The sequence below is a fragment of the Salvelinus sp. IW2-2015 genome, linkage group LG8, assembly GCF_002910315.2.
Source record: "Salvelinus sp. IW2-2015 linkage group LG8, ASM291031v2, whole genome shotgun sequence".
NCBI lineage: Eukaryota > Metazoa > Chordata > Actinopteri > Salmoniformes > Salmonidae > Salvelinus > Salvelinus sp. IW2-2015.
Window position 1 is genome coordinate 36,466,415 of NC_036848.1, and position 16,346 is coordinate 36,482,760.

At 42.1% G+C, this 16,346-nt stretch overlaps 2 protein-coding genes and 1 non-coding gene across 5 annotated transcripts in view; 1 reads left to right on the top strand and 2 right to left on the bottom strand.

Moving 5' to 3' along the window:
* The window catches only part of LOC111967831 (LLGL scribble cell polarity complex component 2), a 29,434-nt gene extending 19,422 nt beyond the window's left edge, over positions 1-10,012 (bottom strand). For 2 of the 3 annotated variants that reach the window (XM_023993234.3, XM_023993232.3), the window contains exon 1: positions 9,756-10,012. The gene's annotated coding sequence lies outside the window, so the exon portion shown is untranslated. Of the gene's footprint in view, positions 1-482; positions 680-9,755 lie in introns of all 3 variants that reach the window. The other variant, XM_023993233.3, reaches the window with a different exon arrangement.
* A 112-nt stretch (positions 10,013-10,124) lies between these two features.
* Positions 10,125-13,483, bottom strand: LOC111967832 (BTB/POZ domain-containing protein KCTD21-like). The gene is made up of 2 exons (XM_023993235.1): positions 12,644-13,483; positions 10,125-12,513 (listed from the first exon to the last, which is right to left on the bottom strand). Exons 1-2 carry the CDS (start codon positions 13,061-13,063, stop codon positions 12,037-12,039), a joined length of 897 nt encoding a protein of 298 aa, XP_023849003.1. The 5' UTR covers positions 13,064-13,483; the 3' UTR covers positions 10,125-12,036.
* Positions 13,484-15,898: 2,415 nt separating this feature from the next.
* Positions 15,899-15,971, top strand: trnaa-agc (transfer RNA alanine (anticodon AGC)). The gene has a single exon. It is a non-coding gene; the product is annotated as a tRNA-Ala (tRNA).
* Positions 15,972-16,346: the final 375 nt, after the last annotated feature.

A 16,346-nucleotide genomic window follows, 5' to 3' on the forward strand; every position in this document is an offset into this window, starting at 1 on the left:
ATGACCAAAATTAAATGTTCCCCTCAACAACAACAAATACACAAAAACAGGCCAGTGTTTCAGTCCTTGATGATTTTAAAGTAAACATTTAAAAAAATGTAAACAATGATTTCATAAAAACTACAAATTATAATATTGCGAGCCGGGATAAGCTATGAGACCGTATTTTCTGTCTTGGCCGACTCAGTCTTCGAGACAGAGTGAGACATACTTTTGTTATTATTACCCTGATATCAGCGGCAAGATGCCGTTAGTCATTAGGCGTGTGAGGGATTATGGGATAGTGGAGGACTGACTCACACCCTCACCAAGTAAACTTCCTCGTTTGGATCCTGCAGACTAAGGGAGTGGGATGAAGTTGCATGCTTAAGGATTTGGGGAGGGTAGGCTTACCCTAGTTGAGCCTAGATCTGTGCTAAATAAATGTAATATACTTTTTTTTTTTTCATAGAAGAGAGTTCCATGTTAAATGTGTGTCGTACCCATTGGTCTAGTACCCATTCTGTTCCTCTGAATCCGCCAATGTAGACCCAAGGGCCCAGCAGAGCAGAAAGAAGCAGCTCAGTGCTCTAAGCCTGCTAACAAAGGCTGGGTGGGAGGTCCTCTTCAGGGCTTCACACACAGAATGGCTTCCTAGGCACGGACAAGAATCTGCTCTGCTGACGAAAACTGAGGGTAGCTGTAGGAGGAACACACATAACGCACATGCAGGCACACCGCAGTATGGAAAAGCAGGACCGTGGCTTCATCATATGAGGACTACCCGGCAGTCTTATGGCAGTGCTCAAAGTAAACACAGACCCAAGGAAGCCATAGCCTACATCATTACTGAAACAGACAACATGGTGATTAATTGTAGGATTTCAACCAGTGTGACAGTTAGGCAAGGCCTACCCAGTGATTATGCATCCCATACGCTCCCATTAGAACCTCACTATCAGAACAGTAGTGTTTAGAACTGTCAATTCAAACAGCAAGTTCCACCTCTTCCTGTTGCTTCCTTGCGGCGCTCTTTTCTTCAGAGTACAAAAGGCTTGGAAAATGGAGCAAACTGAAAATGACTTATTCAAGGCTACAGTACAGTTAGACAGGTTTGGAGCCAGGGAATCYTGTGCAGTATGTCACATGACATATCCTAACAGACATAGCCTACATTTCCATTCATAACACCCTGTGGACAGTATTCTGGCAATAAGGCTTAGGGGAAGTCCCCAAAGGGCAGGGATTTGTTCATTACTTGGAAAAACAATGCTATGCTGAAGTCAGTGACACAGAAACTAAGTGGCAAACATCCACCGTGTCAGTGAGTGGACAGTATAGCCATTATATTACACTAACTGAGCAAAATCCAACATGGATTTTCCCAGGAATTCCATTTGGACAGAGCAGGGCAATGACCTTGTGTTGAGAAATAGGTACACAGACAAACACCCACCTCACACAGCAATTATCCTAACCAGCAAGGGCCGTTAACAGTCTTTAGAAACTTGGTCAAGGATTTACAAGACAATGAAGTTTTGACATTGGTGTGAATTTATTACCTGGCCTCACTCTTATACAACAATGATGTCATTCTTGATGACAAAGATCAAACAAACTGAATGAGAGCAGCATTGTTTTAAGTTGGGGTAATATGGCTGCATGTCATGGCTTCAACAAAATTAATATWAAAATTCTTCAGAAATGCTTGGCTACGGAGGAGATCACACTCCTGATTCTATTACTTATTTGATATAGGGGGCAGCATTTTCACTTTTGGATGAATTGCGTGCCCATAGTAAACTGCCTCCTACTCTGTCCCAGATACTAATATGCATATTATTATTGGATATAAAACACTCTGAAGTTTCTAAAACTGTTTGAATGATGTCTGTGAGTATAACAGAACTCATATGGCTGGCAAAAACCTGAGAAAAAATCCAAACAGGAAGTGAGAATTCTGAGACTGGTCATTGTTAAACTCATCGCCTATTCAATTCCCTGTAATATATGGATCCGTTTGCACCTCCTACGCCTTCCACTAGATGTCAACAGTCTGTAGAACGCTGAATGAAGCCTATACTGTGATGTGGGACCGGATCGGAGGTGTTTGAGTCAGTGGTCTGGCATATTGCCAGTTCTTGGTCACGCGCATCCCTCATGATATCGCCATGCGCTCCATTACTTATAGAGACTGAAAAGAATTCTCCGGTTGGAACCTTATTGGATATAAATGATAACATCCTGAAGATTGATTCTCTACTAAGTTTGACCAGTTTATTCGACTTGTAATATAACTTCTTGAAGTTTTCGTCCGACGTTTGCCTGCATCTGCGCGAGCGTTTGGACACGTGTACTACACATGCAAGCAAAAGTAGCTAATTGGACATAAGTAATGGACATTATCGAACAAAACAATGATTTATTGTGGAACTAGGATTCCTGGCAGTGCATTCTGATGAACATAATCAAAGGGAATTATTATTGCATGGTGTGCTTTTTACGTTAAAAAAAATTAAAATCTGACACAGCGGTTGCATTAAGAACAAGTGTATCTTTAATTCTGTGTAAAACATGCATCTTTCATCAAAGTTTATGATGAGTATCTCTGTTATTTGACGTGGCTCTCTGCAATTACTCCGGATATTTGAGGCATTTCTAAACATGGAGCCAATGTAAACCGAGATTTGTGGATATAAATATGCACATTATCGAACAAAACATAAATGTATTGTGTAACATGATGTCCTATGAGTGTCATCTGATGAAGATCATCAAAGGTTAGTGATTCATTTTATCTCTATTTCTGCTTTTTGTGACTACTATCTTTTGCTGGGAAAATGGCTATGTTTTTCTGTGGCTATGTACTGAGCTAACATAATTGTTTGGTCTGCTTTCCCCGTAAATCCTTTTTGAAATCAGACATGTTGGCTGGAATCACAACATGTGTAGCTTTAATTTGGTGTCTTTCATGTGTGATTTCATGAAAGATTGATTTTCATAGTAATATATTTGAATTTGGCGCGCTACATTTTTTCTGGATTTTGGCCAAGTGGGACGCTACCGTCCCACCTATCCTAGAGAAGTTAACAACACTCACCTGTGACATCAATCTCCCAGCATTCTACCAACTCAAACCATCAGAGATGAGAGGGATGTACAGAGGGAAGAAAATACACACAAACGTGCCTGGACAGGGCATCAGATGTAAACCAGACTTAGTAACTTACTGCTAGAGCTACAGTGAAAATCTTAATTTTAAAAGTTCATATTCTGTTAGGCTAACTCATCCTCAAATAAAGTTGTTGACTCATTCTATACTCATATGTGTGGACAAACCATATATTGTAGGGCTGGGAATTGCCAGAGAGCTCACAATACAATATTATCATGATACTTAGGCTAGCTGCCGATATAGAATCGTGAGAATCGCAATACAGATCATATGTATTGCGATTCGATACTGTGATTGTATTACGATTCGATGTTCCAAACATATTGCTCACCATATATCTGCTGCAGAGGGACAAGAGAGCCATGAGAAAACAAGTTTGGATCAATCATGGAAATAAAACGGCGGAAAACAATTTGGCTCCATATTTAAAAAGGAGAACAAGCTATGAAGAAGTTCTGGTGCAGGTACAGCCAACTAGCACCAAAATATTGCGATATTGTCGATACACCGTAAAAAAAGAAAAGAATATCCAGATATGTAACTATCATRRCCCCCCCCCCCAAAATCACAAATAAATTGGAGAGAAAACACGTCAAAAACCCAACCTCAAAACAGACCGTTTAAAAAAAGAATTCCTCATCAGGGATGACCAATCAGCAGTCTACTCACATTCATATTTTTCTATGACCGGTATACATGTACCCCATTCTGTTGTTGGGGTATGCTCACACAATCCCAACACAGAAAAGCTGCTTTAACAGAGTTAATTACCATTTTTTTGGAAAGGAAAACATTTCACTCATATTGTAATTAATTATAGGTCATATTTCATAGAATTCTGGAAACACTGGACAGTTACATTAAGCCCTGTCTTTAAACATAGCTGGCATTGTAATTCAGACCGAGTGGCCAGGAAAAATGCCTGGCATCTGAAATATTCTACTTATGTTCTTATGCAATCACCAGCTATGTCAGAGCTTGTAGAAAAAAAAACGACTAATAAGTCACTCCCATGAAACCGGCCGATAAGCAAAAACAAGTACCGGTAGTTAATTAACCGAGAAGAGGGAGTTCATGTTTGGTGTTAAAAGTGTGTCTATAAAACTAAAAAGCCTAATTCACTCACACACAAACAATAAGAAAACCTGTCTGACGAGTGCAGGAGACAAAACAGCCAAYGAGAATTAGCTGTGTTGGCAAACGTGGTGTGATCATGAAAACATTGAGACGAGACTACACCTCTCTCCCGTCCTCCTCCCACTCTCTTCCCTCYCTCATGGCATACAGAGGCTCAGCTACCTCCTCTCCTGCACTCTCTCACTATGGAAGAGTGGGACATTTGAGTTTCACTGACCCCAAATAATTTAGTCARGCTTCTCAGTGAATTTGCAAACAGACTCTTAACCTTTGTCCTAAGACGCAAGAGCATAGGACTGAAAGTTTAGAAGACCTTCATACTGAGTCGGCCTGCATGACAATGCAGCACACAAATTAAATTTAGGCCTCAACGTCCAAAAAGGAGAATAAGAGAGAAAAGGGAAGGGCGGCTGTGTAGGCTGTCACGCTGGTACAAGCTGATCCATAACCACTCATTGCAGGGCTAGGCCTATTCTTAGGGATGACTCCTCTCACACTCAGCATCAACGGATGGGACCGGACTCCTCAAATACTTTAGAAATGGATCTCATCACTGATCTGCCAGTAAGGTTGGATTTGTGACACCAATAACACCATAACCTTAATTCCACGTCTACAATCAGTGATATGGATAATTGATTACAGGGATTCAAGGAAGAATATATTCATGGGACTCAGAGCAGAGATGTTTTTCTTGCCACTGTCTGGACAGAAATAAAATATTGTTGGGGGTCTGGTCGACAGGATGTCATTCCCCTCTCTCCTGTAATCACAGACAGGACAACAGTTTACACTGGCCTCACGGCTGTTTAGTTACAATGCTACTGGTTGTATTATTGCTCATAACCTACTGTGTGGAGTAGAGTGCACTTTCTGTTATTATCATCCCCTTGAGGATTTTATTTATTTATTGTGGTTTCATGTTTCAAGCAGCTCCTAAGGCTGTGCAACCGTCAGGACAAAAGCTATACAAAGTGCACCGACTTGAATAGAAAAATAAAGTCTATGCAACAACACATTGTCACATTCTTTCCTAGTTGTTCATTATTAACTGTTGTTGGGATACATTTTGATGCATTACTTAGGGCTAGGAATTGCCAGGGGCCTCAAGGTCCGATATTGTCACAACGCTTAGGTGACGATATGATATGTATTGCGATTCTATAATGATTCAATACTGTAATTCTATTGCGATTTGATGCGCCAAACATACTGCTCACTAWATCTCTGCTGCAGAGAGACAGAGAAAACGAGTTTGGATCAGTACGGGAAATAAAAATGCTTAAAACATGCAGCCTCACTATTTAAAAAGAAGATAGAAAAGAAGCTTTAGGATGACAAATACTGGAGTTTTAGTGCAGGTACAGCTGACTACTGCTACCTAGAGTAGCAAAAATATATATTTACAATACCAGACAAAAGTTGACACATTGTAGAATAATAGTGAAAACATCAAAACTATGAAATAACATATGGAATCATGTAGTAACCAAAAAAGTGTAACAAATCTAAATATATTTTATATTTGAGATTCTTCAAAATAGCCACCCTTTGCCTTGACAGCTTTGCACTCTTGGCATTCTCTCAACCAGCTTCATGAGGAGGTCACCTGCAATACAATTAACAGGTGTGCCTTCTTGAAAGTTAATTTGTGGAATTTCTTTCCTTCTTAATGCATATTAACCAATCAGTTGTGACAAGGTAGGGGTGGGATACAGAAGATAGCCCTATTTAGTAAAAAAKCAAGTCCATATTATGGCAAGAGCAGCTCAAATAAGCAAAGACACAAAAGTCCATCATTACTTTAAGACATGAAGGTCAGTCAATGTGGAAAATTTCAAGAACATTGAAAGTTTCTTCAAGTGCAGTTGCAAAAACCATCTAGCGCTGATGAAGAAACTGGCTCTAATGAGGAGCGCCACAGGAAAGGAAGACCCAGAGTTACCTCCGCTACAGAGGATAAGTTCATTAGAGCCCCAGAAATCAGCCTCAGAAATTGCAGCCCAAATAAATGCTTCACAGAGTTCAAGTAACAGACATCAACATCAACTGTTCAGAGGAGACTGCGTGAATCAGACCTGCATGGTCGAATTGCTGCAAAGAAACCACTGCTAAAGTACACCAATAATAAGAAGAGACTTTCTTGGAACAAAAACACAAGCAATGGAAACTGTCCTTTGGTCTGATGAGTCCAAATTTGAGATTTTTGGTTTCAACCGCCGTCTTTGTGAGAAGCAGAGTAGGTGAAGGTATGATCGCTGTATGTGTGGTTCCCACTATGAAGCGTGGTGGTGTGATTGTGCTTCGCAGGCGACACTGATTTATTTAGAATTCAATGCACACGTAACCAGCATGGCTACCACAGCATTCTGCAGAGATACGCCAATGACCCAACACACCTCCAGGCTGTGTAAGGGCTATGTGACCAAGGAGAGTGATGGAGTGCTACATCAGATGACCTGGCTTCCACAATCACCCGACCTCAACCCAATTGAGATGGTTTGGGATGAGTTGAACAGCAGAGTGAAGGAAAAGCAGCCAACAAGTGCTCAGCATATGCGGGAACTCCTTCAAGACTGTTGAAAAAGCATTCCAGGTGAAGCTGGTTGAGAGAATGCCAAGTGTGTGCAAAGCTGTCATCAAGGCAAAGGGTGTCTACGTTGAAGAAACTAAAAAATTAAATATATTTAGATTTGTTTATTACTTTTTTGGTTACTACATGATTCCATGTGTAATTTCATAGTTTATGTCTTCACTATTATTCTACCCTGTAGAAAATAGTAAAAATAAAAACACTTGAATGAGTAGGTGTGTCCAAACTTGACTAGTACTGTATGCATGTACACACAGTAGTCAAATCTTAATATAATATTGTCCCAAAAAATTATGTCACGTAACTGTATTGACTCCCCCTATTACTTAGCTACTTAAAACATGACCTAGAGGCCTTGGTAAAACAAGCGAGAGAAGTTAATGTTACTGTTGAAGATTAAGTTAAGGGTTAGCTACTCTACTTCCTCTCCTGTCTCATTAGCTAACTAGTCTATGTCTCCTGCGAGGTAAACTGTTCCACATTGGTAGAGGTAAAACAGGAATTAGGCCTAGATAGGAGACCGTACTCAGTCAAGAATATGAGGCTTACTGTACCTTTTGGACAGTCTTGGTTTCTATCCAGGAAAAAAGACTGGGACAGACCAGCTACTACTGAAGGACAGACATTCCACTGACCCTGCCCAGTCCTTCATTCCCACCTGCAGCTGTGCTAGCCAAACAACACCCCTTTGTTCCCAGCAGACCTCTGCCATTGGGACATGATAAACTTCCACCTGAAACTACTCCCCAGTTTCTAAGCAAAACAAGCACCTGTCCCAAAATGTACAGGCAACTGCCAAAAAAAAAAAACACGAGTGATACAAAGTATATTAAAAGCAGGTGCTGCCACGCAGGTGTCATTCATGAGTTAAACAAATAAAGTCCCATAATGCTTAGGGTCATGTATAAAAATTCCCAGTATTTTGGTTGCCATGACTAGAAGGAGCATAGGGGGATTAGGCTGTGTGTGTCTCAGTCTCCAGATCTCAACCCGATTGAACACTTATGGGAGATTCCGGAGCGGTGCCCGAGACAGTGTTTTCCACCACCATCAACAAAACAATGAGAAKTTCCATAATTTGGTGAACAATGGTGTCACATCCCTCCAATGGAGTTCCAGACACTATAATTAACCTATGCCTAGGTGCATTTGGAGCTGTTCTGGAGGCTTGTGGTGGCCCATCACCTTATTAAGACATTGTTGGTGTTTCCTTTATTTTGGCAGTTATCTGTAGATCAGTCTTGATAAGGAAAGCTAAAGAAGTATTGAGATCGAATCGCTCTGGCTAAGTTGTTTTCATTAGAGTAGGCCATGATAAGGGTGCTTACTGCTTAGCCAAGCGCAGAATGATGGAAAAGCATAAAGTTATGAAGGGACTGCTACAGCATTTTTACAAGACACTGACTGACCAGTGACCACATGAGTCATTCTCTAAACAACCTAAAGTCTAGTCTCACCAACAGCACAAGGGCAACAAAAGGCTCTCCGAGGGCCATATTTTGCTTGTAAGTCTTTCAACCCATGCTTCGAGTTGGCTAGATGCAATTCTTCACAGAACGTGTCATGCCAGTGGCTCGTTGACCTAAACACTGGCGACAGACACACACAGCCTAATCCCCCTATGCTCCTTCTAGTCATGGCAACCAAAATACTGGGAATTTTTATACATGACCCTAAGCATTATGGGACTTTATTTGTTTAACTCATGAACGACACCTGCATGGCAGCAGCTGCTTTTAATATACTTTGTATCACTCGTGTTTTTTTATTTTGGCAGTTACCTGTACATTTTGGGACAGGTGCTTGTTTTGCCTAAAAACTGGGGAGTAGTTTCAGGTGGAAGTTTATCATGTCCCAATGGCAGAGGTCTGCTGGGAACAAAGGGGTGTTGTTTGGCTAGCCCAGCTGCAGGTGGGAATGAAGGACTGGGCAGTGTCAGTGGAATGTCTGTCCTTCAGTAGTAGCTGGTCTGTCCCAGTCTTTTTTTCCTGGATAGAAACCAACACTGTCCAAAAGGTACAGTAAGCCTCATACTCTTGACTGACTAAATACTTGACAACCCAAAACACTCTTGTTTACATTTCTAATGAAGACAATATTGTCTTATTTTGGTCGTGAATTTCAGAAACCGGTCAAACCGGTCTAACAGATGACTTCTTACCACAAACCCATACGCCCCCTCCCCAAACAATTACTCATTGATGAAACCCTACTCTACCGTTGCCTCAAACTACCTGCGAGACGAGGAAGACACCTTACTCCCACCTACTCTTTCCCGTTGCCAAAGTTTTACCTTTCCATCATTATGCAACAGTTAGCTAGCTCAGCTGACTAAAAACGTGGTGAATGGTTCGTGATGTTGATGGCCCTGAACGGTGAATATTTTTAGTTGGCTAATAGACAGACATGGCGACTGCTAGCGAGTTTGTTACAGTAGCGTTCTGAGTTAGCTAACGTTAGGTAGCTAGRTAACGTTAGCTATTTCATAAACTTGTGCAGCAAGTWAACTAACGTTAATAGGTACTTGTATTTCAGTCCGGTGTACCCAAAAGTTAATATGATTATTTAATCTATGTCTAAAGTGTATAGACCCTTTAATTCCTGGTCGAATGGAAATGAATCTGAAAGGCTTGGCAGCGGTTCACCAACAACACTGCCAAGCTAACTAGCTAACGTTAGTCAAGTTAACACAGTAACTAATATCTCGAGGTTAACGTTGCCCTGTTGACGTGCTAACTAGCGAGTGTTATCCAGTTAAATTAAACTTCAGCAGTAAGGTTAAGTATTAGCATTTTAGCTGGTTAACTAACGACATGCTACAACACCTGTAGAAGCGACACTCCTCTCTCGCTCGGGCCCTTCGAAACTCACCTGACTCCCAACGGCCGTTGCCCCAGCTGTGTCCAATAACTTAGCAATACGCTTTCGCCCGCTAATTCACTAAGCTTGGTCGGCGTCCAGTTTGCCACGTTTCAACTTCCCAAACCAATTTCAAATCAGAATCCAAAGCACGTCGTCTGCTTGTATTGAAGTATGTAAATGCAGATCCTGTGTTGGTTTGTTTGGAGGCTCGCTAGTCCACCTATCTTTCGTTTGCCCTGTCTCCGCAGCCTCGAGGTGATGATGCCCCAAACCCGCAAAGCGCAACTTGACTGGCTAGCCTCCGCTGAGACTCCTCCCTTCACATCCCCTTCCGCAATACGAATCAGCAAGGGAATAAAGCATGACCATACAAATAGGTTTGGCTCCAAATATAAAGATTCAGATGTTTATTAATTTAAAGTAAACTTTGGAATTTCCCCTAGTACATTTTCAGAAAGTAATGTTACATTGGGAACAGATGTTGCATGAAGTATAAGGTATCAAACTCATTCTGTTTATTTTGCAGAATTACTTAGTGTAAACAATAATCTCATATTGATGGCACTTTTCGGAGTAATTGTATAATACAACATAACAGTCTTTGAGATGCAACCACAAGAGATTATACTTCACTTGATTTAGTGCTTGGCAATAATTAACTGTATTAGAATCATGATAGTTTAAGGCACTCTGAAGAAAAGTCATACAAAAGATTGCTTTACCTGCTCATTTCAACCCCATCTGCTTGATTAAACATTGCTACATCCGCAAACAAAAGACCCTGCAAATCAATAGGAATGTGTTTTTTTTGTGGTCAAGTTGTACATAATGGGAAAATGCACAGTGTTTGCTCTTCATAAGCTCAGGACCTCAGCTCCTTGTGAGGGAGTTGTGATGTAGAAAGTTGGGGATCCACTGTATCGCCCATGTAGAGATAAATATACAGCTAGTGAATTCATTCATTTGCTTTTGAGTTCATTCAAAACACTGAAAACAGTATTGGAAGGATAATAGTAAAGCCATGACCATAATCCTACCACATACTTTATATGTTTCCTTTGGATCTGCAAGTTACAGATGCATTGCGAGCTGAGTAGATGGGGGAAGGAGGAAGGGGCTAGAGGTTGTTTTCCAACCGGGCATCTTTCCTCTKCATATACTTAGATAGACATCACATTATTGTATCTGGCCCATTATGGCAATTGTTTGAGCATGGGCAGCGCCGTTGAGGCCATCTCCATTTTTTGAAGTAGTCCATTTTCTTGTTCTTCTACTTCTATGAGTTGGCAAACAAGCTGAAAGRGTGCATACTGTCACCTAGAGCATGTTGTTTGAACAGGTATAAAGCCAAGGTTGACGAATATAATTAATTGGCTGATCCCTCCTGATGACCCGTATGGAATCATGTGATCCTTCCTTAACACATAAGAAGTACCACCCAGTTGACTACTTAAAAATTGTGAAAGTCCTCAGTGGTGCTGCCCATGCTAAAACAGGTTTTTGGGCACTACAGTCCTCCATGTTGCTCTCCCATACTCATCTTTTCCTCTCACATATTTCTTCCCTCCTTCCTCCATTAAAAAATTACACATCTTATCCCGCTTCCGCCTACCAGACAGGAGCTTGCACCAGTCTGACTGATAGGGGTTCAGGGAGTAATACCTTTCATTTAGTGGTGTTTATTAAAGTGTACTTGATGTGCTGTAAACAACTCTACAGACTGGTCAGTTTGTTACACAGTTCTCTAACACTTTTTTTTTACAAAACAATACCAGCAGAAGTACTGATACCCACTCTTTGGACTGTTTGGATCACCCCTCCTACATTCTCACAGATACCCCACCAAACACTCAGTCTAATCACACACCCGGTCTACGTCTCTCTCTGCCTCTTTAAGAATTGCACTGATAATCAACAGGATGAACGGACAACCATTCCTTATCGTTGGGGACAGGGTCTATTCTGTAAAACCAGATGTAGGCCTACCCTACATTTTAGAACAGCCTACAACACGTCAAGAACAGTCTGTTCCACTGCAGGGCTACCCAGGTTCGAATTCGTTAGAGGGTTCAGATGGCAGGATCAGTCTCAGCTTCACACCAAAGGGAGGATTGTAAACATCATAGAGTGACCTTTGAACTTTACAGTATTAGTAAAGTATGTTAATTATTGACCATCCATAAGCAGTCATGTGCAGTAGGTTGTAAACATTATAGGGTGACCTTTGTTATTTTAGTCTGATTAAGTCCATAACTGGTGATTCAGTGGTGAGCTAGAATGAGCTACATCACTACCGTACAAGCTGCAGAGTATGGCAGCTCAAAACGTCCATGGAGTCAGGGGTCACGGAGTCAACCCTAAAACCCTCTGCCAAAGACACCGTCAGCAGCTCCTCCAAAAACCTGTGCATGTCTTTGACCTCACAGGGGCTGCGGCATGGGATGATGGCATCACAGAGGTCACCAAAGTGGGTCTGTGTGGCCCAAGAGTCCGAGACGACGAGTCCTCTGTACCGCTGTTTCTCATACTGGTCCTGGGGAAGTTCGTCTGGCCGGGGAACCCACTCCAGTTTGAGACGGTTGTAGCGCTGGTCACTGGGGAGGGGGGAAGTAAGACCCTGGGTTGTGCGGTAAGAGAAACGCTCACAGAGGAGAACCAGAAAGGCACGCCAGGTACAGAAGATTTCGGCGGTGAGGATGCACACTGAGCATGTGCGGAGTTCGTAGTTCTCGGGAGCACGCCGTAGGTTGAAGTGTAGCACGCGCACCTGGAATGAGACAAACAAGCTGATGCTGCAGTGCTAATGATGCATGTGTGAAAGAACATCTGTATTCCACAACAAACACACATGCTTACACTATAATACTAACAAACACACAAACAATACACACACACACCTGGCAGTCCACGTCCACCAGCAGCAAGGCTCTTCTGGGTGCATCTCTCAGGCTGAGCGGTSCGGCCTCAACGTGCCGCTGTATCTCATCCAGTAGGGGGCGGATCTGGAAGAAATCTGCTTCCCTCCTCAGCAGCCTCATCTCAGAGAACCCGTCCGGCAGGTCCAGGGAGCTGGAACGTAGGAAGTTCAGGATATAGCGGAAAACCTTCCCGTCGCGGTCGATGAAAACATTTCCACGTTTGTCCCTAAGCGTAGAGATCTGACCGMTGAACATGGCGCCCAGCATGGAGTCTCGGTAGCGAGTCAGAGTGTCCAGAGTCGTAGTGTAGATCTCACCGCCAACGTTGAGAGACACAGGGTCCGACAAGGAGTTACTGTTGCTGTTAGTGTTGCTGTCCGAGGAGTTTAGGTTCAGCATCCTCAGGCACTGAAARGACCTCTGCTCAGGCTAGAACACTAGATTAGAACACTCGAGATTGGKAATGGTAGAACTGTTGTCATATCACTTCTCTGTCTCTTTCTATGGAATTCAGCGGACTGTTCAAAGGAAGTTATACGTTTCAAGTGTCTTTTTTAGSCTGAAGAGACTTTCCTTTCAGAGGCGTCAGGGCGAAGTTGTTACCGGGATACTAGCAAGTCACAAAAAGACCCCAAAAGGATGAAATAACAAAAAGATCAGAAAAGATTGGAAGCTGGATCTGTAAAAAGCCGGTGCAGGTGGATTTATCTATCTGTAGTTTTGTTTCTCCCCATCATGGTCCTATGCTGTGTGGGATTCCTGTTGGTGAGCTGAGGCCTGGTTAGTTGCATAAGACTGTTTGTGTCTGAGCAGCTGGCAGTGAGAGAGACGGGAGAGAAGGACAGCGAGGCGGGAGAGAAGGACTGGAATGCTAATAAAGGGGCGCTGCTAGCTTTTATTCTTCTGCCGTAACCCCTACTGTCTCACACACACACACACACACACACACACACACCACACCACACACACACAACACACACACACACACACACACACACACACACACACACACACACAGACAGGGGCGCGTGCACAAACACACACACATACACATACTCTCTGGAGGCTGTTCGGGCAAGACACAGGGGACTAAGCAGTTTGTCTTAAAGTGACAGTAGAGATTCTAAAAGCTCTTTTACCCACGGTGACCAGTTTGTGCAATCTTGTCCCCAAGTCCCCTCCACGCAGTGTGTGTGTGTGTGTATTCCTCCTCACCTGTATGTGCTGCATGGTCCTGTCTATGGCTCCAGGCTGCAGTAGTGTGACAGTACAACCTCCAAAACCTCCACCTGTCATCCTGCTGCCGAACACACCTTCCACATCCACAGCTGCAGACACCAGCTCATCCAGTTCCTTACAGCTCATCTCATACAGGTTCCTGACAGTAGGGAACACATTATGGATGGATACTTTACATTTCTATCATATTTTACATGTGGATGAATAAAACAGGAATCTGCCCTCGAATCTGCCCTCAGTGCATTGACTGCTTTGATGATTTCTTTAAGGGTGTTCTTTATTCACCTGATTGAGTTGTGGCTTTCCACCATGAGTTTGCCAAATTATTTGTAGGCCCCTTTCTTCAGGGCCTCTGCTGCCTGGGCTGTAAGCTCTATCTCCTCAATCACTTGACGAGCCCTCGATAGGTGGCATCGTCCAATCGGCTCTTAGCATCTGGAACAATTAAAAAAATAACACAATGCTTGAATGTATTAGAACAGATTAGAACAGAATATAATATCCTCTTGTTCTCACCCTCCTGGTCCTTCAGTGTGGCATCTCTCAAGCTGGCCTTTTCCAAGATGGCGACTGCCTCCTCACACTGTCTTGTGTGCATATGCCTATAGCTTGTGTGCATATGCCTATAGCAGGGGTTCCCAACCTTTTCACTCAGGCCCCCCTTCCAGCATTGGGGAACATCCCGTGCCCCACACAGTTTGGGAACCACTGGCCTATAGGACGATTCCACACATGCGTAGGCAGAAGATATTTTGGGTATCTCAGATTGTTCTGGCAATCCTCACATAATTTTAGCCACTTTTGCCTCCTGTAAGACCCTATGATCCGTGAACCATACATGATACAGATGTCTTAGTGTCAGTATACTCCTTGTAGTGTGTTCTCAAATATGGAGTATGTCTAGATGAAATACACATTTTCACATTKATTTATTCAACATATAAAGATAATATCTCAAAAGTACATTTTTTGATTTAGCTTATTATTATTTTTTTATGTCAAAGTGTGCTTCTCTGGTACTTTTAATGACATGACCCATTTTTATACATAAGTGCATGTTATATTTCATTAACCAATCATAGCCCTCCTTTAGGATTGCACATTCAGCAAATCCCCAGCAGAGGGAGTTCCCTTTGAATCCATTTCCCATTCACTATGGTGGTGCTCATAAAATGCCTCAGAACAGAATTAGCAGAAAGCCTACTCTGGAATTTGTTTTCATCCTTGTTAGTGAGCATATGTCCTTTGCCAAGATAATTAATCCACCTGACAGGTGTGGCATATCAAGAAGCTGTTTAAACAGCATGATCATTACACAGGTGCGCCTTGTGCTGGGAACAATAAAAGGCCACTCTAAAATGTGCAGTTTTGTTATACAACACAATGCCACAGATGTCTCAAGTTTGGAGGGAGCATGCAATTGGCATACTGACTGCAGGAATGTCCACCAGAGCTGTTGCCAGATAATTGAATGTTAATTTCTCTACCATAAGCAGCCTCCAACGTTGTTTTAGAGAATTTGGAAAGTACATAAAATCGGCCTGGCTCCCCAGTGGGTGGGCCTATGTCCTCACAGGCCCACCCATGGCTGTGCCCCTGCCCAGTTATGTGAAATCCATAAATTAGAGCCTAATTTATTTATTTCAATTGACTGATTTCCTTCTATGAACTGTAACTCAGTAAAATCGTTGAAACTGATGCATGTTGCATTTATATTTTTGTTCAGTATAGATATGATGTTTATTTTATCAATATTTTTGCACAAAGGCGTTTCCTCCAGCGTTACCGACACAAAAATATCCCACCATGTCGAACGAACAAATATCTGTCGGCATTTACATTTTTTTATCGAAATGTCATGTTTCCATCACAGTTTGTATGACTACTCGCATGAAAATTGGTTGAAAATATTGTTACAGACTAAACGTACCAGTTTTGTAAGCGTTTGCAAGTACGTTTACAAGTACTCTTAAACCTCCTCAATGTTATTCATCCGGGGGATTAGCTCAAATGGTAGAGCGCTCGCTTAGCATGCGAGAGGTAGCGGGATCGATGCCCGCATCCTCCAATAATTTTCGCATTTATTAAGGAGATTTCTGTGGTTTATTCAATGACAGTTTTTGTGTGGTGGATATTTCTGTCCAATAAGTACGGAATATTCTAAAGTTATTACTTGGAATATAATTGCATTGCCTTCAATGTTCTACAGTATGAATGTCCAAATGCTTTCATTGCTTTCTCTCTCGACTCTCTATTCCAGTAGAGGGCGGTATGTTCTCATCCAACTACATTAAATCTAAAATAACGATAGAAACTGTGCAATTTCGACCAGTGTTAATCATTATTCAGGCCTATATCAAGTGTATTTTCATAAACAGGTAGTTCATGATTAACCCTTAAAACAATGTATGATTGTGGAAAGAAGTGTTATTGCACAAAAAAA